This window comes from Anser anser (assembly GCF_964211835.1).
Source record: "Anser anser genome assembly, chromosome: 13".
In the NCBI taxonomy this organism is placed as follows: domain Eukaryota; kingdom Metazoa; phylum Chordata; class Aves; order Anseriformes; family Anatidae; genus Anser; species Anser anser.
In genome coordinates, this window is record NC_139734.1 from 458,323 (window position 1) to 485,281 (window position 26,959).

Genomic DNA, 26,959 nt, shown 5'->3' on the forward strand with positions numbered 1-26,959 from the left:
ATTAATTAGCAGAATGACAGAAACTGTGAAAAATATTGTACCGGCCTGGCTGCAGAAGTATTTCAATAAGCGTGAGGAGGAGTGTGTAGACAGAAATGAATCTGCAAACCAGGAGGAGACTCCGGTAAACTATCACCACGATTATTCAGATGAAGATACCATAATCGATGAGAGATTCACGCCTGAACCAGCAGGAATTAGTAGACGAGGTATGTGAAAAATCATTTGGAATTCTGGCCATCTGTATTTATTCACAGATTTCTAGTTTTGAATCTGAATTTCAAAAGGAAATTGGAATGAGGGTTTTGACAGAATGAAAAAAACCCAAAAAAAGTCAAAACAACTGTTTGTGAAACCGTCTTAGCTTTAAACTGTATACACAGTTACGAAGCATACATCTTATGCTCTTGGAAGGCATCAGTTAACTTTAGGTACTCTATTAGCCAGGTGCTAAATGCTGAAAATAAGTCATTTGCAAGTGTGCTGGGTTGCATTTTCCATCTTTTAAAAGATATGGAATGAAAATCTGTCTAATTGCCTAAGGCAATTAAAAAAATTAATTTGTTTTGCAGTCTTCGAAACAAAAGACTAGATGCTAGAATGGCAGAGGAAAATTCCGTCTCGTGTCCCGACTTTGTTTGTTTTGTTTTGTTTTTTTTTTGTTTTGGGCTTTGATCAATTTAGTAAAGTTCCTCGTTAACTTGATGGTGAACTGGGGAACTTGTGCACGGATGTGGTTTATGAGATTATTATCCTTAAAATATTCAATAACTTTAAGGTCTACGCGGGGGGAGGGGGTGTCTTTGAAAAGGTATTTGGACCGTTGGCAACAAGGTTTGCAACTCCTTTACCTCATGAAAGATTAATTTGTCTTATATCCAGTGCCTCTCACTGTTCCTGTAGTCCTGTTGTATAAATTTGCATCTATTCTTATTTGAGTTTCTCTTAAATTAGCTGTTTTGGGGAAGTCAGCTTTTAATAAGTAAAGAAGTTTTGTCTGAGCGTGCGTAGGTAACCATAGATAATGTGGAAAGTCAGTTGCTTCTGTTGTTGGCAGAATCAAAAAATAAGGAGGAAATATCTTTGCCTCCAATCTCATCTAATTGTAAACAAGGAGATTGATGGCTTTCTGTGTAGCTGTAGCTTGGGAATGAGTTTGGAGAAAAGAATAGAGAAGGTCTTCGTGACTGAGGAACACATGTTGGCTTTCCTATGTAACTGCGTGAAAGGAGCTTTCATTAAGAACAGCTGCACTGCAAGCTTGCTAACTCCAGGAGATCAGGAGCAGGTGGACACCCTGGAACCTTTTGCAGCTTATGTTGCTGTCCGTGGGTGTCGCTTACTATGCTTAAGAATAAGATTTTTTTTTTTAATTATTACTACATTTTGAAACCAATGTGTTTCTTCAGTTCTGAGGTATCAGTGTGCTGGAGCCTATATTGGGTGGCCTTCCGCCTGAAGAACTTTCTGTATCTCAAACGGTGCTGTCCTAAAAATCTGCTCATGGTTTGGAGAGCTAATTAGTGGTACTGCAGTGGTTATGAAGATTGAACTAACTAGTTTAAGCTTCAGTTCAAGTATCAAGAGGATAGTGGCTCAAAGTCATTTGAATTGCCCAGATTCCTGGGAGAGACAGTAGGCTTTCATCAGGCAAAATACCCATGAATAGTTCCATTCATTTAGCAAGATAGACTTCAAGGCCACCTATTCCAGGCCACTGGCATTGTTTGCAGACCCTTTGCTTCAAGAGGGAAAAATGCTCATCTGGTTACTTGGGTCAACATCCTTGTCCCTTGGGTCAAAATCCCAATAGTTAATGGGTAGGAGATGATGTTTTGCCTCTAACGTGAGCTGATATGGAAGAACTTGGGAAAAAAGTACTGCAAACGTTCATTTTCATGTTGTGTATTCAGATTAATGTAACCTTTGTTCCAATATTATGGAAGCTGCAGTGTTATCTGTAATTTACCGTGTAATCTCAAATTTTGTAAAGCTTATTGCAAGCTGTACATGGGAGAAGGAGTATATATGTTTGATTTAGTGAACGGCCAAGTCAGCGTTAGAGCATTTGAGCACGGGGTCAGAATGTGGTGTTGTAAAACCTCATAGTTAACTACTTCTGGATGCAACATTAATACTGTGTATCGCAAGCAGTGTTGTTGTTGTAGCCAGACAGTTAGATGCAACCGTATCTGGGTGAGGAAGAAGTTAAATTTGGCTTCTCTCTTTTTGCGCTTAGAACTTGGCAATAGCATGGCTGTCGATAGGAAACAGGTTTTGGCTTCTGTGAGCTTGTCTATAGCAAAGCTAATTATCTCCCTGTTCTTGTCTAGAACCATCCACAAGTAGATCAGCACTGAACTTCCCAGTTGTGTTAACAAGGCCCTCTCTTCATCGGAGCCGTCTGAATTATACCATGCTGGATTCTCCTGTCCCACCTTGTCAGCCCTCGACATCTTCTGTATTTGGCATTGGCAGTCCTAGGCTGTCCTTGATAAAAGAAATAGAAGATTCTACCTCTCAACAAGACGATGATAACATCTCAACAACCAGTGATTCCTCCTCTAGAGCATCTGATGAAGGTGATTTTTGTGTTCTCTGTTTAATTGACTTTTTTTTTAATGTGAAGTACCTTGCGTTCTTTAATATTCCACATCACCTTAGTAAATAAAATAGGTGAATGTCAACTTTGGATGCGAGAATTAAATTGAATTTTTAGTGTTTTAGAAGTATATAATCCTATCACCTTTTTAATAGAAGCGTGCTTTGGAATACGTTTATGATACCCTGATGTTAGAAAGAGTCAATGCTGAAATATACACGTTCAGCTAGGTTATATGTAAATTTTGAACTGGGACGGTAGGAAATCAGGCTGACTTGCCGTAGCTTGACAACTAGGCTGATTGTCTAGAAGGAAGAGTGACTCAGAATATCTAACAGACAGCTGGTTAAATGTGAATAAGTGCAGGTGACAAATAGGAACACGAGATGTTTTCCTGTGTTTCAGCAAGAGAAGATAAAGAAACTACTCTGTCATAAGCTATAGGCTGTTTTTTGACCTTTCTTGGTAGAAGGCTTCAGCTGTCAATACTTTCATGTCTTTTGCCAAATTCATTGAGGAAAGCACACCATTTTAAAATAAAAAATAAGCATCGTGTCGATGTAGGTTGGTACGTAGGTCTTCTCGCTGAAAGGGCGAACAGCAGGTTTGCAGCTTTTTCTAGTCCCCCATATAGACAGGGACTGACGTGTGCTCAGCAGGTTTTGCAGAGAACTTTTGTACAGCTGAGAGTAGAGTTGCTGGGCTTTAGCAATATAACCTGAGTGCACTAGAACTTTCTGGTGTGTCTTCGTAAAACATACATGGGCAGAAGATCGTTAACTCTTAGAGCAGCCTTTGGGGAATCTTCCAGGTTTAAAACCTGTGCGATTATGATCTGTGCTGGCCTCCAGCCTTTTACCAACACAGAAAAAAGCTTTGTCCGTACAAATGCACTGATGTTTATGCGGTCCTCTTTTATCTTAGCCTGAAGGAAAAAAATATCTGCATTGGAAGCACAGTATTAACTTGGTAAGATTGCTGAAAACTACTTGCAGCTCTGTGAACAGTTTTCAAGTTTGTAGGTGATACTTGGTTTTCAGTCTGTACGTGAAGTTGATCTATTTAAAGAAGCTGAAGTCATGCTTATTTTTCTGTATTGAAGAACTTGAATTAGTGTGATCTTTATTGTTAAAGTTCTGTACGTACGAGAGGCATTTACATCTAGCATACGTCATTTTGGCAGATGTTGCAGTTTTAAAAAATACTTCATCGTCACTGCTCTGGCCCACAGAAGCTGAAAGAACTCATTCCCTCTCGCAGCATTCTGCAGCTAGCTCTAAGAAACCTGCATTCAGTTTATTTGTTTTTGGAGGACTGTGTCCTGTAAGTACTGCACAGTATTTCTTTTAATCAGTTTGAATGTGTACCTGTTTTTCTATCCACTTCTCATACTGTGTTTCCGTAGGTACGTGGAAGCACGTCTGTTTTTAAGCAAAACCAGCTTGGGTTTTCTCCATTTTACCCCGGAAAGACGGCCTATGCCGGTGGTGCAGCTGTAAGATCAAGGCAGCCAAAGACGGAACCTTATCAGGTATGAGAAAAGTAGTGTAGTGGGAAATAGTGATGGAAATAATAAAAGGAGCACTGCCGAAGGGGAAAAGTTTTGCCAAACAGTTGCTCTTCTGCCCTCTTGGTCTACAAAAATAGACGAGATTGATTTCTGTTTAAATTCTTTAATGACAGTTTTTACCACAGGTAATACTTGTCAGAAAGAACAAGAATGACAGTTTGGGCTAGTTGTTGGTAGTTGGGGTTTCCTCTGTTGTTAGGTCTTTCAAAAAATTCCATTTAAGTGCCATTGTCTGCCTCTGACTACATTACGTTAAAATAACTTGATGCAAAAAAGCCAATGACAGCATAACTTTGAAAACTTGTGTTTATGGTAGCAAAAGCTACAGTAGTCAAACCTGGCTAATATTTATCTGTGGATCTTCTTTTCCAAGCATGCCTACATTCATGCTATGGATATGTTGTATAAACCTGCAGTCTTTGAAAATATCTAAAATCAACTTTGCTGATCCTTTGTTCTTCTGTTACACGGAGGCATGCAGGACTAAATGCAGTCCCAAGATAAGCAGTAACATGCTTTCTGTTTTGAACGATTCATATAGTTCTTGGAGAGAGTTATTTGCCCCCAAGAGTTCTTGAGTTCGAAGGGCCACCAAGATGATCAAGGGACTGGGAGCACCTCTCCTCTGAGGAGAGGCAGAGACTGCTGGGCCCGTTTAGCATGGAGGAGAGGAGGTTTGGGGGGATCTTATTGGTGTATATAAATACCTGAATGGATGGTGCAAAGAGCATAGAGAGCCATTGTGTTTTCAGCGGTGCCCAGTGCCAGGTCAAGAGGCAACAGGCACAAACTGAAACGTGAGGCTCTGTCTGAGCATCAGGAAATGCTTTTGCACTGTGCGGGTGATGGAGCCCTGGCACAGGTTGCCCGGAGAGGCTGTGGAGTCTCCCTCTTTGGAGGTCTTCAAGAGCTGACTTGACATGGTCCTGGGCAACCTGCTCGGGGTGGCCCTGCTTGAGCGGGGGGGTAGACCAGGCGATCTCTAGAGGTCACTTCCAACCTTAACCATTCTGTGGTTCTGTGAGTCTCACTTGTGTTTTTACACGCTGCGTGGTCTGCTTCCTGTCTTCACATCGTGTGATAAGCACAGTGTGGTTATTTGAGGGGTTTAACCTGGGAAGAAAAAAAGTCACACCAAAGGAAGTTTTTGACTGATATTTGAAGTTGGGTGGTGCAAATAAACAGTTTACTTTTTCAGTGTAATGTTTAGATCTGTTACAGTTTAAATCAGATCTTTATCTTTTAAGACAAAGATTTGCAGCCAACTTTAATCTTGGGGGAAGGGAGGAAGCAAGAGAGAAGTAAAACTAGTTCCTGGTTATGATTGTATACACTGATTTTAAGATGGTACACTTAGACCATCGTGAAACTCTGAGGTCTGTGTTGTTACTGAAAATGCTTTCTGTACCACAAGCCTTTTCTTGAGTTCTGTTTCCCTGATTACTGCTTCGGAGGCCTTAGCAGTCCTAGCATCATCCGTCTTGACCTTTTACAAGTACGGAGTTCTTTTATTGCTCGTGCAACAAGCACGTGCAAGATGCACTGAGGCCCAAGGTAAACTTCATTAAACTCCGAACGTATTCTCTTCTTTATGGCTTGAACTCCCAGTGACTGCATGTTTCTCTGTCATCAGAATATATTGATTGTATCATCAGTGTAGCCTTGGGACGTAAAAAACATGCCTCCTTAGCTGAGAATTGACCATTGTAACACTTAAAATGCTAATTTTTCAGGCACAAAAGAGAGCGAAAGCTAGAGAAGAAACTGTGCGGTCCCACGCTACCTTGAGTACCTCAGCGTGGTGCATCTTGGAGGCAGTGGAGAAGCTGTCAAGCCCTTTGTTGGTAAATAGCACTTCTTTTAATCTGTTTTTGCTTCATGTGTTTATAAAACTTAGTAAATGTGCCATCAAAGGATAAAGATAAAACTATTCTTCCTTACGTTGTGGCCGGTTTAATTTATTGCGCTGTTTTTACAACAGGATGCTAAAAGAATGACATCTCTTTTGCCGCTGTGTTGTGTAAGTTGACCATGAACCCCCACATTTTTGTTGCAGGGAACCCTCTCTCTCAGGAGAAAAAAATTGCCCTCTAATATTTATGCTTTGTTTTTTCCCTCAGCCTCCGGACATAGATAAACCGGATATTACTGACTTCCAGTCCAAACGAAGAAAGGTAAGAACCAATAATGTCTTAAGCTGAGGTAGATAACTTTTTCAATGCTTTATCACTATTAGAAAAATTATCTCAAACCTCAGTGACAACATAGACATCAAATCAAGTTAATATTGGCATGTATCCACAATAGATGATGGGCTGTGAAGATTACTCAGGTTAAGAATTATGTTATCTTTGTAAGTTGAGAGCAACAGCTCTAGAACACACCAAGTCGTTTTATCTTGTCCCCCAACTTGGGGTGAAGCTGCATATTAAAATTCCTCTTGAGGCAAGTTTTCTCTTGAAGAAATGATCACAAATAGAAAAATACTGCTTGAGTGGTCATATAGACTTTGTACAGACTTCCGTGTTCATTCGGGCACAGAAAACTAATTTTTCTGCTTTTTATCACCATTCAAAGTAAAGAGGAGGAAAATTGTTAATTTCCGACGCTATAAATCTTACGCTCCTAAATTCCTATTTGGAGGTAGCACAGAACTGGTGATAATGCTGTGGTAAAGCATGATTTCCTTTCATTTTCTTTAAAAAATGAAAACTAGTCATCTTTTTTTGATGACTTTAGTTAGGGGTATTCTTGGGCTTATTAAATTGCAAAACCCTTAAATGACCACTTGAAGATCAGGTGACTGAAGGAAATAACAAGATGTGCAAACTTTTCATCTTCTGTTCTAATGAGAAAAGGGACAGTGTCTCAAGAAGTTTCTGTGCCAATTCCTTGATTGGATGGATGTATAATTAAGTTTACAATCACTTCAGAGTTTACAAACATCTCAGATTTCCTGGACCATCTTTTCACCATCTGCCAAATTACAAGGGCATGGAGAAGTGAAGTATATCATAAATATTATCCAAATAACTAAAACCAAATCTGGTGTGAATTCTCAGTTATATTATAGCAATACACCTGTGATAAGGCATTAAGAAAGATCTGCCAGATTTGCAACAGAGAGCCTGAAATTGTCAGCCACTAAATGAATGTTGCACGCAGCTGTCAGTGGGTGAAAGGAGATAGATTGTCTATTCATAATACTAGAATTCATAATGGTGGCGGGAGAAGGGTAGCCCGTGATGAGAAGCAATTATTTGCTGAGGAGACGATCGTGTGTTTTCCTGCTAAAGTGAACATGCGGTTGACGGAACACTTGTGCACTCGGGCTAAACTTCTGCAGTGGGTAGCAGTGATGTGGTATTTTTCTTATTTCAAGGAACTGTACCAGGCAGAATAGCTCTTGGTGTATTGAATGCCTAACTGGGGGAATTAATATTTTTCTTTTTTACCTTTAAAACCAGCAATGAACCGTCGTTCACTCGAAGTAGATTTGTGAACTTACATAAAACATGTCTTATTCAAGGTTTCAAACTGAATGTAATATTTTTTAGAAAGATGTATTTTTGTATACTTTAGAGAGAGTGTGAATCCTATTACTAAGAGCTGGGAGATACTGTGAAATTAAAGCTGCGGTGTAAACGATTTCCTGTTGGTATTGATTTGAACAATAGCATGCTTCCTAAGACTGTATTTTCTGATCCTTAAGACCGCAGGCGGAGCCATCGGTAAATCTTGTAGCCTTTAGGGTTTGTATTCTGTCTGACAGTTCAGTTAAGTCAGTTTTGCAGAACACGCAGTGGTCTGTGTTAAAAATTAACTCTGGTCTGTGAAAATGCTTTGAAAAGGGAAGTCAAACCCACTACTTGAAGTGCATCTAATGCACATGTAAAGCATTGGATCATATTTTAATGAATGAGATTATTGTAAGATTGACAAGTTGTTTTTTTTGAGTGTGTTCTATTGTTTGTGTAACTTTGAAGGGGGAAAATGTAGGGGATGTGAAGCCCAGAAGCCTGTATAATTAGTTGCTTAACACTTCAAATGTTAAATTAATGAATTAAGCTACTAAAAAAAAAAAATCACAGTGTGGGCAGAGGAAAAGATAGGAGCATATTCTAGGAACATGGATTATTTTAATTATGGTAGCATGAATTATTTTGTCTATGAAGCTAACTGCCAAATTTTGAAACGGAATTCAGTCAGACTTTGGCTACTTATATATAGCTTTATGGATTTCGTTACTGGTTTTCTGGTGATTTCCCTCTACAAGTTGAACGGTCTTCAGAATTTTCAAATTGTATTCACTGAGTGCCAAGACCGATGGGGGGAGGTTTATAGTTCTGTAATTTGTTTTCATCAATAAATATTGGAATTAATTTGGGTGGACATAAGGATAAATTGATTGCTGTTTCCCTTTCAAAGCTGGAATCCCAGAATGCATTCCAGCCTCCACCTGTTAAGAGACTTGTGACACCAACAGTAAACCGTCAGCCGATGCGTTATACGCGGTATTCTGAACCATCACCGACTTCAACTACTCAGTCCAGCAAAATTTGCCAGAGAGGAGGCACAAAGTTCCAAGTGAGTACATTTTTGAGTCTTTATGTGCCTGTTTTTTTTTTCCAGTCTTGGAATGTTTCTCAAACCAATTGTTATCCTATCTTTGCAAAAAGTACTGATAGTATGTTTGAGGCGAGCTTTAAGGCAGTGGGAACCATTGTGAAATAGATTGAGCTTTTATGGATTTAATTCTGTTTTTGGAACACTCAGTGTCTTGTGGTTGTTTTCACGATGTCATGATGTGCTATTGAGTCATCCTGTTGTCAGTGAAAGAATATTAAAAGACAGAAATGTTTTCCTTTTATATTCTCATGTACACAAAGCTGTCACTGATGAAACATGCTCGTGTTCTGTGTAAACTATTCCAGGTGAGCTATGTGCTCCAAGTGAGAGTTCTGACAATGTGCTGAGTTATCGGTTTTGATTGCTTTGGAGTAGATGGAGTCTGATAAATTTTCCATAAAATTAAATGGGCATCTCTTTCTGCGAAAACATCTGTGTTTCCAGTATCAGTCTGAGTGTACAAATGACCACTTGTTAAGTGTATGGGCTTCTTAGGCTGGAAATCAAAGTGGACAGTAATACTGGTTGCTTATTGCTTTTAACTCTTTCAATCTCTGTATTGTTTAGCCAGCACAATCTCCATTTGGTAAAGTTCTAAAATGAATGTAGCAGCAACTGCTTAGTTTTTAGGGGGGTAGAGGTTTTTTTTTTCTTGTTTGTTGATAAATGACAGAAAACAGAAAAGTATGTCCCTTTTACGGGGTTGGCAAACACAAGTTTTGATGAAAACTCTCCCCCACACACACAATTTTTGTCATTTTGTTTAAAGTAATTACTTTCTTTGTTAGAGGATTTGACAAATTTGATTTAGTGTTCTATCAGTTTGTCCTCAATGCTGAGTGAAGCAGTGATGCTTACTTTAGCCCCAAAATTTAACTGAACTGTACCCACAATGCTGAATTAGGGAACAACGTTAAGTAGGTGAGGTGTATTCAGGGCTATAAAATTAAATATAAATAAATAAAAACCACAAAAAACCACATGAAGTGGTTGTTGGTACTTTGTGTATTCTGAACATATTCAGCTAAGTCTTGAACTAAACTTAACTTGCAGGGGATGAGAGAGAAGACTTTGCCTGCAGAACAGCGAGCAGAACCATCTGAAAGGTATGACATCTATTAATTTAAAACTTACTTGAAGGAAGAAAGACATCTCCTTTTTCAGTACGGTCTGCACCTGAAAGGTGGTGACAGTTCTCAGTAAAAGGAATGGGAAATCCAATGAAAATTTTGTATTTTGAGGGAGCTGCAAAGTCTGGATTGTGTTTGAAGATCAATATAACTTTGAGAAAATTGTTGTTTTTATGAAAGGAAGGAAGATGAGCAAGAATAAAAGTACTGATACACCACTTTTTATCCCAAGTTTATCTTCTGAGTAGGATACGAAGATGGGAAACGAGGCACGTTATAATGCTGTATCCACAGAAAGGATCTTTGCTATTGGAGGCCTAATTTTTTCCTTCTACAGGAAATATGGCTCATTTTGTAGTTTAACTAAATCTGTAGCGTTACAAATTTTGCTTTGACAGATATTTCATGGTTTATAACTCAGTTTACTTATAACAAAATAATTTGTCCCTCCTAATGTTCCCTAGGGGAAAAGCTATTAGTTTTAGCTATTTAATTGCTTGCAGTTTGAAAGCTCTGTCCTAATGGGATGATTCTTTCTGAAGTATTCTTTAGAAGGTGAAGTAGGGGAAGTGAGTTACAGTTCAGGAGGATGTTTATTGATGTGTTTTTTTCTTTATTTTTTAAGCAAAAACATGGAGGAAGATTTATGATTTATTATTCTTTTTTTTAATACTCCTTTCATGATGAAGTTAATTGTCTGCTTTGAGTTCACATGAAGACCATGTGTTCTTTAGAATCACTTGAGGCCAAATGCTAACTCATCTCTAAAATAAAAAAAATCCAGCAGAATTAATTGAATTTCTTCTTGAGGAGACTGCTTTGTGTTATACTGCTTTCTTGGTTTAGGTCAAATGAGTTATCCTCCAGATAATATTGATGGCTTTTCCTTCTGGGCAAATGGTGTTTTGGGTAATAATGCTTGAGTTAAGAGACTTTGCACTCGGTTTTTAGGGGGTCGCTCTTTTCAAAGAACAGTAGCAGGGAATTTTGTTGACTCTATGCTCATCTGCCAAGCAATTCTTATGTGACCATGGGCATTCTTTGGCTTGCAGAAAGAACTCAACACTTTGTTTTGGCATCTAAAAGTTGGACTTCACAACAACCACCTTTTTAGGGGTGGAAGCGACTGGCTTTAAGGTTCTGGTACAGGTGCAATCAGGTGCTGGGTTTTAATTATGTTTTTTTCAAACTGTTCTAAATTGTCTTTGCTAGAACTCCTTTCTACTTCTCCATTTAGGAAGGAGATACAGCAAACTCACACTGCTTTTGATTTCGTTCACAAAGTTTATTGCAGTGCCCTACCTTTTGTTTGTAGAGTAGGTAGTGGTGGTAGTGTTTTTTGTGATGCTGGTCTCTGTTGGGTGCCATGTTCTGGAGCAGGAGCACCACACTGATCTGCTGGCAAGAGTCCCTTTGGACAGTTGAGTTGGAATACTCAGTAAATCTCTGGCCCACCAATGCTATATATCTATGCGTGTGTGTGTATATATATATATATTTTATATCCTGAGTCCAATTGTAGATTAGACTTGCTTGAAGGCTGACAACTGTCTTTGCCCCCTTGAAGCTCACAGGTGTTAACAGAAAGAGGAATATGGGCTGTTAGGGGCAAGCGATAGTTGTCTGAATGAAGATCTATTTTGATGTAAGACTTTTTTCAGAATTCTAATGGATTGACAGTTTGGATTAGAGAAAAGTCTGAGCATCTGCCTTAGGGATCTGTCTTCCTCTATGCAGTTACAGTGCTAAGCAGGCTGTTGTCAAGTATTTGACAAGTTTAGACCAGTTCTCCTCCTCAGTATTGTGGGAGTTTGACCTGGTGTCTTCCAGTGCGATCTAATGCACTTTTGTACTGACTGACTGATTGGCTGCAAGATAAGCTTTGATGTCACGGTTTTTCCAGGCATACTTCATTTTCTTGCCATAGTACTTTTGTTAGAGTTATTCCCTATTCCACTTCTGGTTTGGGTTATTTTTTCCCCATTTGCTCTTGGATTAGGATATCTTTCTGGTTTTGAGCTAGGCTTTTTTAAGTACCAGAAAAACGCCTTTGTATGCCTTACAAAAGGGATCTGTATTCATGTCTGAAAAGACTTCTGGAATGTTGGCATACCCAAACACCTCTGCTGTTCCTGCTGATGGCCACACGAAAGCCAGAGCTGCTTCTGAAGCTTAGGCCATATTACCTTGCCACACAAGTCTAAGGCGTCCCTATTCTATCAGAGCTGTTGGCAGTGTTTCCCATGTGTATGTGTGCATATGTGCACTCTTTCTGTATTTTTGTGAGCTGTTCTTTTATATCCCTGCAAAAGATACACGTGCATCGCAGAATCAGAGAACCAGTCCTATTTAAAGGAAGCACTGGAAAATAACAATCTAAATCAGCTCTTCTATTTCAGGTCTTCTGGCTTAGTCATTGTTCCCGTGTGAACGGTGCACTTATGTATGTCCTTTTCATTGCTGCTGTTAATAAAGTTTTTCCTATTTAGAACATCAAGTATTTACCAGCGTTTAGCAACTTGTGAGACAGCTTTAGTTTTTTTCTGATCAGCAGGTTTCAATTCTAGGACTAATAACAGCTCTAATATCTTGAAAAAAAAATTTGGCTGGTAATTTTTTTTTCTCTTGTTTCCCCCAACTTCTGTACTGTCGTGTGCTAGCAATGTGACCAGCTACAAATTCAGTACTGCTGCGTCCAGTGGTCTGTCTTCAGGAGTGAGTAGCGGAGGCGGCAAAATGAGAAGGGAAAGAGGAATACACTATTTATCAAGAGCTGTACAAGAACAGGTAAGTGACTCTTAAATTAATTGCTGTCACTGAGCTTACTGAAGTAACTAGCTAAGTGTGTCAGTTTTATTGCATCATAGTAAATTATAACAATACCGCTTTATTTTTGCATTGTTTTTGTTTTCTTGTGGGTTTCAGAGCAGGCTCCAATTGATTTCCTGTCTTTGAATACCTGAACTTTGCTTATGTAATTTTGAAATTTTTAATTCTCTTACCTTGGAGATTCTTCAAACTATAACATTTCTCGTTAGCAATTGAATGAATGAGTCCTAAGAAGAGAAGTTTTGGTGAAGGTGTGTATAGTTTTTCTACAGGAATGATACTTGAAACGAGTGCCAAGTATAAAAAGAAAAAAAAAGCTTAATTTTTGGTTTCATATTTAAGTCGTACAGAAAGATACAGGCCAAGAGTGTGAAAAAGAGTAGTAGAAGAGAGCATTCTGCATGTCTGCTAACGATGACTCAGTTTTTGATACTCACCAAACTCATTGTGAGAGAGTTTTTTTCTCATTTTAATAGGAAAAATCTATTCCATAAAACTATGACCATGAATATTCAGATTATTTTTTCTTTTATTGGATGTTATATAAGCTGCCTGTAAGTTAATTTAAGTATTTACGTTAACATTAAGTATTTAATTAATATTAAGTTAATATTAAGTATTTAAGTTAATTTAAGTTTCAAATCATTAAATGGGACTTCTGGATGATGCAATATAAAGAAATCGTAAACACTGTTGTTTATTCCTGTAACGCAAATAAAATAATGGTCCAAATATCAAAAGTTCCATAAACTTTTCAAATCAAAACTGTGAAACAGATGTAAGCTACAGGATGCACTGAATATCAGTAGTACCAACTTACATCCCTTCCTAGTCATTTCTAAGTAGATCATGATAGTACTGTACAAATTTTGGTCAGATTTCCTATGCCATTTAAAACATAACTCATCCAATCTTAGTAATCGAATAAAGTAAGTGGCAGGGATGAAAATTGAAGTTGTTAAGAGGCTGTTTTCTGATTTTTATATTTGCATCCTGATACATGGTATAGACTGTATTTACCAGAACACAATCTTCAGTGCTGCTAGTCTGACTTTCTTTGGTGCTTTTTGTGTTTAGTTTGGTTGTTGAACCTACCTGCTTCTTTAAACATTACCTTTTTCCACGTTCACTGCTGTAGTGACTTTAGAAACTTTGGCAGCTATCCTGCCTAATTTTGCAAGAGGAACACTTTCTCACTTGTCTTGAGAGTGTACTCTTAATTGAGGCCATGCGAGGGTAGTTAGAAAGGATGATGCTTCTCCAGAGCTTTGATGACTAAAGTATAGAAAAGAAAGAAAAAAAATGTGATCTGTGCGTCTCTGTTCTGCACAGGTTTTGAGTTAACTTTCAGTGTTCTTGCTGTACAGTTGTTGAATAGAGTATAATGTGGAAGCAGGCCTGCCATAAATTAAAATGACGTGGTAGACAGAGGTGGGGAGATCGGGATTTCTTCTGGAAACTTGCTTTCTCTTAATTTGTATGGATTTTTGTTCTATTTAATTTTGTTAATAAATTGGGTGGGATGGGGTGAGAAAGTAGTATGTCTTGTATAAGAAAAATTAAAATTTGCAACTTTAGGAAGTGGAGGAACCAGTGCTACCGAACATACCCCTACCCATCAGTGCTGCATCGCTGCCTCAGTTCAATTCTAGTTTCGTTGGTAGTAGCGCTGTCTCAGCGTCACCAAGCGCTGTTTCAACAGCAGCAATGAGCACGGCAACTCCAGCAGCTGCGACGGGCATGGCAAATCCATCAGAGGTGGAGGGCATGACAGATCCATCAGAGGTGGAGGGCATGACAGATCCATCAGAGGTGGAGGACTTGACAGATCTATCAGAGGAGGAGGTGGAGGACATGATATATACAACGGCGACGTCGGGCATAACGTGTTCAACAGTGCCCTCAGGCTTGACATATCCAATAATGGCGGCGGGCATGCCATATCTACTGATGACAAAGGACATATCAAGGTCAACAGCGGCAACGACAAGCGTGGCAAATTCAACGGAGGCGGCAGGCATGGCAGATGCAGCAGCGACGGCGGCGGGCAAGGTAAATCTTTATGCTATAAATAATGTTTACAATGAGTATACTGCTTTATTGCGAGTTGACTTTTTCTGTGGTGCTCATGAAACTAACAAATATTAGTTTCTACGCAGCTGAATGAATTGGGGTTGTATGCCAGTTTGGGGAAAAAGGCATAAATGTTTTGATTCTGCTTCTCTCAGTCTTAGAGCCTGCCAACTCCCATTTAACGTGATTGTATAACTGCTTCAAATGCTGTGGAAGTCTGCGGGGGAAGGGGGGTGTGGACTTTATGCCACGTTATTTATAGTGGTTTTGGCAGGGGTAGAGTTAATTTTCTTCGTAGTAGATGATGCTGTGTTGCAGATTTGTGAGCAAAACAGTGTTGGTAAGGCACTGGTGTTTTAGCTGTTGCTGAGCAGTGCTTACACAGTGAGAAGTCCTTTTCTGTTTCTCACGCTGCCCTGCCAGCGAGGAGGTCGGGGATGCACAAGAGGCTGGGAGGGCACTCAGCCAGGACAGCGGAGCCCAGAGGACCGAAGGGATATTCCACACCATTTAGCATCGTGCTCAGCAATAAATGCTGGGGGAAAGAAGGGGAAGGAGTGGGGAGTATGTACAGGGTTATGGCATTTGTCTTTCCAGGTAGCCATTACATGCGATGAGTCATTAATGCTACCTCAAATTTAACAACTTTACTTCTTTATTTCCGGTTCTTTTCCCTGTTCCATTTGGAGGGAGTGAGCGAGTGGCTGTGTGGTGCTTAGTTGCCTGCAATGGTTAAACCACAACTTTATTTAAGTTATTAAATTAGAGGTAACGTGGTCATATAAGCCTCACATAGAATGAGCCTAGGGTGCAATAATTGGCATATTATTGCAATAAAATAAACATTAATCTGTTCCAGAGTACTTGAAATATTTTTTGTACGATTTGAAGTAGACAGCTGCTTTAACATGTTGAGGTGTTTGCTGAAGTTCTTGGAGTATCATTGGGCTGAGTTTGCCGTTCTTCAGCTTCCTGGCTTGCTTTTCCGTGCATTTAGACCTAAGTAGCATCTCCAGCTTTTCCTCTCAGTTTCTGGAATTTGGTTTTGAAGATATTGTCCTATACCCACTTGGAAACTTCCCTGTGTTTTATTATTACTTTTATCTGCAAAATAACTCAAACATCAGGTTTTTCGACGTCACTGCGGGACTTCTGTTGGGTAGTGAATTCAGGTAGTTGTTGCTCTTAAATATAAACCTTTAATTCTTTTGAAAATACAGATACAACCAACAAGTACTGTTAGCAGTCCTGAGTTTGCGTTTTCATCTCCAGTTGTGAAATCTACTGAGGCAGAAGTGCTACCTACGTCTTCTGTAAGTAAAATAATAAAGGAGCTTGACTTTTTTTCTTAGGCATTTAGTAGGCTGTTGCAGAACACTAAAGCAGAATCTGCCTTGATGGAGAAAAGTATGTAGGCTTCTGGCTTATAATTTGTCATTCAGCATGCGTGCTACAAATGTGAAGAGCAGCTTTCAGATTTGGTTTTGTGTGTGCATTCGATTGGAGTTCCTGTGGCTTGAGAATCTGAAAAACCTCTCTTGTTCATAGCAGATTGGGTTTACATTTAGTGTTCCCGTTGTAAAATCGGCAGAACTTTCTGGACCCAGTGGTACTCCAGTGACGCCCTTTCTTACCCTAGGTAACTGAAACTTTAGCACTTCAGATCTGAAGTGCTGATTTTCCTTTTTTTCTTTATTAAATCTTCAATCTGTCCTGTCTGCGCATGCTAGCAATTCCAGGCAGTGTTGGACTTCTGCAGTATTTTTCCAGTGACAGATCTGCTTTTATATTTTTTTTTTGTTTTGTTGCTTTTTGTTTTGCTTGTAATCATAAAGCATTGCAAAGTAAGTAGAATTTGTGAAGATTCTTATGTGAGAAGCATGAAAGCTGGAAATTCTTGTTTCTAACAAAAGTGAGTATAATCTGCTCTAACTAGGTCACATTGTGAAAGCTGTTTTTGTTTTCTTTTGTTTCAAAAGACACCACCACCTCAACCAACATCAACACACAGAAAGAGGAGGTCAAAGATTTTGCTGGTGGTCCCTTCACCACTGCCCACGTCTTAAAGGAAGGAAGCGTCTTAGACGTTCTAAAAAATCCTGGTGAGATAATGAACTCCTTTTAAAAAGATGCTGCAAAAAATACGCTAGCATTTTTTATTAAAAAAAAACCAACACACGACTTATGGTTAATAGAGTATCTGCTATAAATATGAATGTAGGAGAGCATTACATTAAGCGCTGCGTTTGTTAGGGTGCATCTGCCCCCTTCTGTTCTAAGTGGTGTTTGTTGCTGGAAGTAAAACTGCAAGATGAAAAGCAGATGGGTTGCATCTCCTTTACGTGTTAGGATGTAATTGTAAATGAGGTACTAAGAGAATTAGCCAGATAATCGGTGTTTCATTTTAAGTAAATACAATTTGTGGAATTGAAAAGGAAATGTTTGTAAAGCTCAACACTCCTGTCCCACCTTCAGCCCAGGTGAAGAAAGAATAGGAAAGAGCTTCAGTTCCAAATACATGGCGAAAGCTGCGAATCTTTGGGCCTTAGCTTACAATGGCTCCTGTGGATTAAAATTTAAACTGCAAACAGAAGTGGAGTGTTTTACGTTAAAAACCCTTTTCTGAATTTTGTTTTTAAGCAATTGCAATTGTTTTCAACAGTTTCATAAAGTGTGTTTTTCACATTGTTCAAAGACTTCATTTTTGACTAAAAAAAAACCAACAAACAAACCACAAAACAACTATGTTCAATGTAGATTTACAAGCAACTTGAGCTGCTGTTTAAGATGCATTTCCTTTAGTCTTTCTGTATTAGTAGCTTGTCTTTTCTGTTAAAATTGCCACCTTTTAAATAAGGAGTTGTCCTGTGTCCGATGCATTTTGAAAAAGATTATAGAAAATTAGACAGTTGTTCAATTGTCTTGAGTTTTTATTATTTAATTAATATTCAGCATCTGTGGGAAAATACCGCATGGATTGCTGCTCCGAGTACAAACTTCTGTACAGTTACTGGAGTAGATTTGAGTCATCTGCTACGGAAGGAGGAGCTTTAGAAATTTGATTCGATTGGGCATCGCGTCTTAATCAAATTGTATTATTTCCATTCCACGTTGGACTGTCAGATTTCAGTCAGCTACTGTCTGTTTGTACTTGTATCGACCAGTGAAAATGTTGATTTAAAGCTTGCTTGGAAACAAAGAGTTAAATGAAGCTTTAACGAAATGTTCTGTTGTGACCCAGTGCAGCAGATGAAATTTCATCCGTTTAGATAAGATTTCTGGGGACTTCCTGTTGCGCTCGGTCTGAATGTCTAGTTGTAACCATTGGCACCTGAGTTGAAATTTTTGCCCTCTAGTAAAGTCACTTAGTTACATGTAGTGAGGTGCCGCGCTAACAGGAAGACTTTTTTTTCTTGCTTCCTAGACTTTGGATTGTTGAAAACACGCTCTTCTACGTCTGCACAACCTACAACAAGCACAGTGGTTTATACTAGGCCTGCAATAACAACTTTTTCTGCAGGTAAAGAGACTTCTAAACAAGCATCGTACTGGCAATCTGATACATGTGACCCTTTTCTGCAAAACAAAGACATAAAGGACAAATGTGTAACTTGTCAAGCTACTAAAGCGTCAACAGTTGAGAGTATGAAACAGACAGTAAGTTCAAGTCAATGCGACACCTCAAAGCCAGCAGCGCCCCCAGCAGGGATGCTGGGCTTTGGAGACAAATTCAAAACAGTACCTGGAACGTGGGATTGTGATACATGTCTTGTCCAAAACAAACCGGAAGCTACAAAATGTATAGCATGTGAGACACCAAAACCTGGAACGGGAGTAATGCCTGCTCTGACATGACCAGTGGTCACAGACAGCTCGGTGACAGTGACATCCTCCTCGAGCAGCACTGACACAACAGCCACTCTGGGCTTTGGAGACAAATTTAAGAAGGCGAAAGGCTCTTGGGACTGTGGAATATGCCTTGTACCAAATAAGACGGAAGATAACAAATGTGTAGCCTGTCAGTCTGAGAAACCAGGTATGGTCCTTTTTTTGCTGTTGTTTCCATCCTAGCCTCTGTGAATCTTGTACAGAATAAAAGTACGTTGCATATATGGAATATTTTAAGCAACACGATTCCCAGGTACGGTTGATGGATTAGCGGCTGTCTGCAGGATTGGTTTACAGGCACTTCAGAGGTCTCAGCCCAGGTTCCAGCCTGTCGCATAAATTGAACTGATTGTGAAATGTATTAGTACGGAGCTGGATCAATGCAGATACCCCCGGCTTTGCAGGTGGTGAGGGAAGATGGCTGAAGTGGGTGACTTAATTTAAAAACAACATAGTGATTTTTCACTGGCGAAAATGAGAACTCCATAGAAAGAGTTAAAAATGACTGCGTTTTTCTCTTTCAAAAAATAAGTAAAAAAAATTACAGAATGTGTCCAAAATGCCTCTACTCACCGTTTGTATGTAATTGAGGGGAGATGTGAAGCCAGATTTCAAGACAGTGTAGTCTTAACTAGTCTTAAGCTAAAGCAGAGAGATGCCTATGAAGGTCAGTGGTAGGCTTCAAGAAAGCGAGTGACCCGCTGGGTAACTTCTTCAGGGCAGTACTGGGTTGTTTCCCATTGTGTGTGACCGTAATTGATTTTGAGCGTGGTTGTATTGTTTTTAAAATACGATTCTAATTCTAACTTTGACTCTAAATGTCATTTAACATGCCATTACATCGAAAAACACCTGTGCAAATATATCCTGGAAGAAACAAATTAAGATGGACTAGACCGGGCTTTTGTATTCATCCTGTGCGGTAAGACTGAAATTTCATGAGGTAAGATAATGGATTTCAGACAGAGTTGATTCTCTTGGACTTCCAACCTCTGAGCGGTCAGTCGGCATCTTTGTCTGAGGCTCTTGCCATTGCAAGGAGGAATTTTGGAAATGAGGGGTTTACTGTGACCATGGTGCAGTGAATTGCACGGTTACGTTGCACTTGTCAAGAGGAAGAGCGATGCAAGTAATACTAGGATAAAAGTTTTCTGCGTGTGCTGTGGAAGGGAAGAGCCATTCTTGTCTTTCCGGTTTTGAATTTGAAGCGTTATCTTCTGCTTCTCTCTTAAAAGGCACCTTTTTTTTAAAAGGCACCTGTCAGGCCTCTTTATGGAGGTTACACTGTGGTCAACAGCAGCAGAAGCTTGTGTGCTGAACAGAGTTGTGTGTTGTTTGGAAGCTTTGAGTTCCACTCTGGTTTTTTTGTTTGTTTGTTTGTTTCTTTGTGGGTTTTTGGTGGCTTTTATTTTTTTCAGGGGCGGGGGGGGGAGTTGTGGAGTAGTTTTGAACATTTCTGTGGGATTTGACAAATCAGATTTAAAAGTTAATGCTCATTTTATAGTTCATGTTCAAACAGGATGGTTAACTGTCTTGTTTGTCTCACAGAGGGTCCAACACCTGTGACCAGTAGCAGTGCATCTGCATTTTCTGCTCCTTCTGGAGAATTTCTGGATTTAGACAAATTCAAGAAGCCTGAAGGAAGCTGGGATTGGGAGACCTGCTTGGTTCAAAACAAAGCAGAGGCCACGAAGTGTGTAGCCTGTGAAAGTGCAAAGCCAAGCACCAAAGCAGAGCTCAAAGGTAATCCTTAATGATTAAAACGAGGATGCATATTCTGTGATTTATTTTTTGGTTTGCTCTGATTTTTTTTATTTTCTTACCTGTTAAGCACAATTATTTTTTCCTTTGAGGTGTGGCAAAATTATTCATTTTTCCTGTAGGAATATTGCCTAGATAACATCTGTTTCCACACTTTTCCCCAAGAATAAGTTTATCCTTTTTAGAGAAAAGCTTTCATTAATGACGTGCTTGTTCTTTACATGCCCTACACGTTGTTCATTTGGAGTTCAGACTAAAAACATGATCTTTCAAAGAAGTTCGTATACTTTTTAAAGCCAGGTGGTGGGCAGAAAACACAATTGTGAAAAGTTTTATGTAGAGAGGAAGCATGGGGTTTTCTTGTTTGTTTTACTGTTTGGTGGGTTGTTTTTTAAACAGTTTTGACTGGAAAGATCAGGACTAGAATGTAGTTCAAACCTTCATGTACTTCAGGTAAACAGAATATCTTTTGTCTTCACTTGTGCGCTTATGTCCATCAAGTAAGACCTCTGAAACCATACTAGAAAAAATCTGCGGGATTTGATATGTTCATGTACTAGAGCTTTAGAAAAAGTTTAATTCCTATATGCAGCATGTCTTCTGTCCTGGTTATTGATACGTACGCAATTAGTAGCAATCCCTTTTTTGATCTCAACACTAGGTTTAGACAAAAAATTGCGACACCTTAAGGAACCTGTCCTGCATCTCATACAAGCACAGAAGTTGCAGTGTCTCAATGCTAGCAGTACAGTTGGTGGTAAAATCTTTAGTAGGGTGAAATAGAGGCCTCACACTTTTCAGAGAAAAAAAGAGATGAGAGAGAGTATCTTATTCCCACGTACTTGCAACTATGCTGCAGAGTGTACTGCTGTTACTCTAGTGCTACAAAGGTCCAAAAATCACTGAACAGTTATTAGCCAGTTTTGTATTCCTTTAATTTGTTGAAAGACTGCAGTAGAGGATTGAAGTTTTTATTGAGGATCACTGTGTGGAAAAATTCTGATTGTTAAATGTCATTTGTATGACTTAAGAACCGCGTTTTGGAGTACAGAATTCAGTATTAATTCCAGAAGGGGTAAGGGGAAGGACATTAGCTAGTAATCCCGAACAAAAGCAGTGTATAGAGCTATACTGATTTTAATCGCAGTATTCTTACAGTTGGTCTGTTACTGAACAGATATGTTTTGGGGAGATATGGTGGCCAGGGAGGCGTGTGTGTTTGTGTGCTTCCTCTTCTAGTTAAGGTTCTGGGGTCTGGTTTAGTCAGGAAAATTCGATGAGGCACCTTGTGTAAAAGGAAATGTTAACCAGCATTTTTCAACACGGTGTAGTCCCTTAAAAGTGTCATAGATGAAAAGAGGCCATAACCGCTGGGGGAAAAAGTTAGTGGGAAACTGAGAGCAGGATCACATTCAGTAGTGAGAGAGCAGCAGCCTAGGGAAAGCTGATGAATGACTGTAACAGATAGTTCTATTTTAAGTGTAAAACAACACTCAGTACTTTATAATGGTGGTCTTACCAGAGGGTTCTTCTCCATGGCTCCTAAAAGCACGTCTTGAAGGCATTCGAGTGCAGTGAACTTAAGCTGTAAGAGTTGGGCTGGTAAGCTTGGCCTGATTTGAAGCTGTAGGCACGGGGCTATAATTTCTGAACAGGCTACAAAAGAAACTGTACCACTGTGCTTTTCAGTGCTCCGTTTAGCAAAGCCATCAAATTGTTGCAGGCAATTGATGTTGTTCTTCTAAGAGCACCTGAAAGATATTTTTGTTTGAAGAGTTCAGAGGTACCGGTTAATACTGGTTCAGATAATTACAGCCAGCTCTTGGTGTTTGTGACCAATAAAGTTTGTGGCTCCAAAAGGAGTGGGTTAGTGCTAACTGATTAACTGCTGTATATGCAGAAATATGGAATCTGATTACTTACGCAGAGAGCACTTAAAATGTATTGTTTTGCTGGCTCTCAGTGAGTTGCATCTTAATGCTACCAAGGAATAAGCTTTTTGCTCCTGGCCCAAGTTTTTTAATTTGGTGAAAGCCTTTTCTGTGCACGTGCACATGCCAGAGAGGTTGCTTAAGTAATAGAAGCTATAGTAGCTGCTATCTTCTGTTTTTTGTAGAAGACAGAAACTGAATTCGTTAGCTTTGTAACTGTTATGCATACCAGAATTGGTTTTCTCCCTTTTGAAAATAGTAGAGGGTATGCCTATGACAGATTTGGTGAGCAAGGTGATCAGATGAGGGCACTGCAAGACTGCCAGAACGCACCAGGTCTGGGGGGAAAAGGAATCCGGCTGAGCATAGGAATTTCTAAAAGGTAACCAAGGAGTTGTGCATTGATACAGTTATTCTAAATAATCAGATTCTTGTAGCTCTGCCTTTGGAAAGTCTGTGGCCCTTGCTGTAGTGGCTGTACACAGGATGCAGTCTACAAAACCAGAAATGCAGAAGTCCTATGTTTTGACTCCCTGGATTCATCAACCTGCTTCAGGATGGCTGGGGGAATCCAACTGTTAAGTCTAGCCAGACAGCGCAACTTGGGCTTAGCTGCCATTGTAACCAGCCTTGTTTCTCAACAGTAGCAAAGCTGAATGCATTGGAAAATATTTTCAGGTTTGGGCCTGCATAAGGTAGAAGGGACAAGAAGTGGTTTTATATGCTAGGGAGTTCTTGTTCTTAGAGCTTTCCCTCTAGTTTGAGAGAAGCACATAACTAGTTTTACAGTGGGTTGAAAGGAAAGAAGTGGGGGGGAAAAATGGGAACGCAGGGAGAAAGCCAAAGGCGTTATTACTAGAACAGGTTTAGAATGCTATTCTTTGCTTTTCATGAGCTTAGGGCAATGGGGAGTTTAAAGCTTAGCACTTCCTGAGAGGGTTTCTTACTCTACCGGCTCAGTTCTATCACTTATTTAAGGCAATTCAGGTCTCTGAACGGTTAAAGAATTGATACCAAATTTGATGAACTCTGATCCAGGATACTGACAAAACAGGACTTCATATAAACAATTTCAGTATGTTCATGAGGTTAGCTTGTGTGTTCTGTTAAATAGTAAAAAATGACACTTCTGTTTCTGTTTACCTAGCATAATTCTGCAAATGTTGCCTCCTTCTGCTTTAGAATGGAAATGCTCTTCTCCAAGAGAGCACTGTCCAAACTTCTTTGCCAAAATTTTTTGATTAAATTAATATTGTTTTATTTTGAAAACAAGAATAAGCCACAAACATGTTTTCTTGCTTCGGCTATCCAGAAGAACGTCAACAGTATTTTCAGATTTTCCTTCCCTACACAACTGTATGTAGGAAGAGTGCAGTTGGAAGCAGAAGACCTAAGATGATGTATCTTCTGTTTGTTTACTACAGTAACAAGACAATGGATTACCTCTTTATTAGAACTTGTGTAGCTTTGCAGTATTGAAACAAATGTAGGTATTAAAATACACATCAGTAATACGTTTCTGAATGGCTGAGTACCGTGCTCTCTTAGCATTGAAATACCCAGCCATTGGATTAGTTTGTCCCTCATGTTTGCTTAGTTTGGAAGCTATTTCAGAATGCCTTCAGCTTGTATTCTTCCCCAAAAGCATAGAACTCACTTCTCTGCATCCCCAATTCAAGTGAGAGAAACTGGGCACTGCAAACACAGGAGGTCTGCCTGTACAGAATCAGTGAAGACAAGTCTAAACAGCGGATTTTTTTGAATATGCAGCTGGGTTATCTGAATGTTCTTTATGCAGTGTACCTCAGTTTTAGTACAGATAGCACTTGTCTTGGTTCTTGTCATTAGTCTGAAGCTGCCCCTGAGAAAATCTTGAAAGGGAAAGTAGTGAAAGCTAATCAGCTGGCCCTTTCTTCTTAAGAACCAGCGTATTTTGTAATTCTCCCACTAATAATAAGGCGTCATGCTGGAGAATCGCGATTGTGTTGTTAAGCAAGACTGACTTCACTTGAGCGGTATAGTTGGCAGCTGTTGAATGTTTAATGGACTTTAAACAAACAAAAAAACTGAGCAGGTGGAGGTAGACATGGCAAACTGACAGGCGGTGTCAGATGCTTCTTTGAAATGGATAATCTGACTCCATTCACTTCTTTCTGGAAATAAGATCTAGTAATTAACCAAACAAAAGATAGAAGGGTTAAGACTGCATCTTTAAAGCAGCTGTGCTTGATAAATGTCTCTGGTCTTAAATCAATCTTTAGCAAAGCACAGAGACATAGCAGCAGCTTGCTTATGCCAACGCTAAAAATACTTGATGTGTACAGGTAACCATGTCAAGGCTCTGGAGTTAATCCATGAGAACAATTCCTTCTGGTATTGGCAAAGGTGAGGATGCTTGCTTCTATAGAAATGAGGTTTTGAGCTGTGACTTAAGCTGTCACTTAGGTGACTGTTTAGGAAAGCTTCCTTTTAAGCTTTGAAGTATGTAAGCTGACAAATTGTTTAAGTTCAGAACTGGGTTTACAGTCTCTTGTTCTCTGACTGTATGCAACTTCTCATGTTTCAGACTGAAAGCAGAATTGCAGCGGTACCAGTCATGCAACTATAATGATTATTGCCAAGATTACCAGAACTACCACTCGCAGAGGAGTTACGATGCTTACGCTGACTACAACTACAGCTCCTATGCTCCCTATGACAGCATGCAAGCTGTTGGAGACTGCTCTTTAGGAGATTCTTTAATGGCTCCAGCTGTTTTTGAGGTAAAGATAGTGCACGCTTGCTGTAAAGAAAATATTTCACAGATAATATGTTGTACAGATTTGTGTGAATCAGCAAAAAGAATCCGAAGTTGAAAACATGCTTTCTGCTTAGTGTGAAGTTAAAAGAGCAGATTCCATTCAGAGGTGTTTGTATTTAAGTGCTTAAATAGTAAATCCATAGAATTAGTGATTTATACACCATTATTTGTTCACGCATACCAAAGAATGGTTTTGACAGCATAATTGCGTACGCTTCTTCTGTTCCTGTTCTTCTGATTTGCTTTGCTTAAAGCAAATTAAACAGTTGTTGTAAGTGGTCTTATCGTGGTCAATGTATTAGTTGTGACCTCCGGAAGTCCCTTCCAACCTGTACTGCAATATTGGCTTTCTTCTAAAAATAAGTAGATAAAATGCCGTCTATCCTTGTAGTTGTAGGAAGAAGGAATGGGTTGAGACTGCAGCACTTTGAATCTGTGATGCTTTCTGAAATGAGTTATGATTAAACTTAGCCTTTTCTGTCTTTCAGGAATCTTCAGTTATGACTGCAATCGGTGATGACCTAATTACTGACGGTAATAAGGGTTCTATCATTGTCACTTGAGTTTAGCCATCCTTGTGCCTTTTAACAATACAAGCCAACCTCTACTGGATGAAGAACATCTTGAAAGTTCAGCTGAGGTCAAACCTCTGTGGGGTTGATCTGCAATCAGCTGGGGTTTTAAAGCTGATACAGCATACACTGACCGCATCAAGTAAAACGGGACACTGTCAATGCTTCGCAGCAGGTTTCTTGTACCTGTGCCTTCATTCCCATTTGAAAATGGTCTAAGACAGAATTTTGTTCTTTGTATTGGTTCCGCTAAACAGATTTTATATTAGAAACTCAGTAATATGCAAAAGCTTTGTTCTCCACCCTGAGGTAAAAGCTTATGTTGCAGATTCCAAAAGGAGGATTCAGCTTGCACTTACAAATACGGTACAAAACATATTTGCGTCCTGGAAGGTTTGCAAAGTTCCTCACGTGGAGGCATTTTGTGTTAGTGTTTAGAAACTATCCTATGTAACGTGTATTGCCGTAGAAGTGAATTAAATGACTCTTGGGAGGGTTTCATGGCTGATTATCCTTAAACGTTATCTTTACTATCTTAAACATTGTCTTTGTCTTTATCTTGAAAGACAGTTCTAGTCCCAGCCTTCTAATATACAAATTCCCAAAAGTTGGAGTTGTGAGGCTCAAAATTTTAGAGGACTAAATACCTCACTAAAATTAGTAGATCTAATAGCTTATTACACTTAGCTTAAAATACATTTTGTTAGCCATTTCACGTGAAGTTTTTTTGTGCGCATGCCTCAGATTTGATACTTGGACTTACCAGGCTTTTATTTTCAGATCCACAGCTCTACTTGGATGTTGATGAAATGAACAGACAATTCACGGAGACAAGCGAAGAACTCTACGATTCACTCATGAATTGTCACTGGCAACCTCTGGATACGGTCACTTCTGAAATCCCCTCTGCTATTTAAGTGTCTTCTAGAGCATGACCGTTAGGACCAAAGTGCTAAAACTACATTTCTTCTACATTATTCTAGCTCATAAGTTTTAAAGCACAATGATAGGTTGGGTTTTTTTTGCTATGCTTTTGACAGTTTCTGTAATCTTTTTGTTCATCACTCTCTTCTTGGAGCATCATGAAGTCATGTAAATATTCGAGAAATGTAAAGAGGTAAATGGGGTCTAAAGATAGACTTGCCTGTGTAAATAAAAAATTTGTTTCTGCAAA

The 26,959-nt window shown here is 39.3% G+C and overlaps 1 protein-coding gene across 1 annotated transcript; it reads left to right on the forward strand.

The window, feature by feature from the left end:
• Nucleotides 1–26,959, forward strand: LOC310880920 (nuclear pore complex protein Nup153-like). Its single transcript, XM_083797460.1, has 16 exons — nt 1–209; nt 2,334–2,582; nt 3,786–3,925; nt 4,008–4,133; nt 5,906–6,016; nt 6,154–6,192; nt 6,293–6,346; nt 8,601–8,759; nt 9,855–9,907; nt 12,592–12,718; nt 14,339–14,812; nt 16,054–16,146; nt 18,258–20,464; nt 24,980–25,175; nt 25,702–25,747; nt 26,566–26,959. The coding sequence occupies exons 1-13, from the start codon at nt 14–16 to the stop codon at nt 18,270–18,272; spliced, it is 1,836 nt and encodes a 611-aa protein (XP_083653586.1). The 5' UTR covers nt 1–13; the 3' UTR covers nt 18,273–20,464; nt 24,980–25,175; nt 25,702–25,747; nt 26,566–26,959.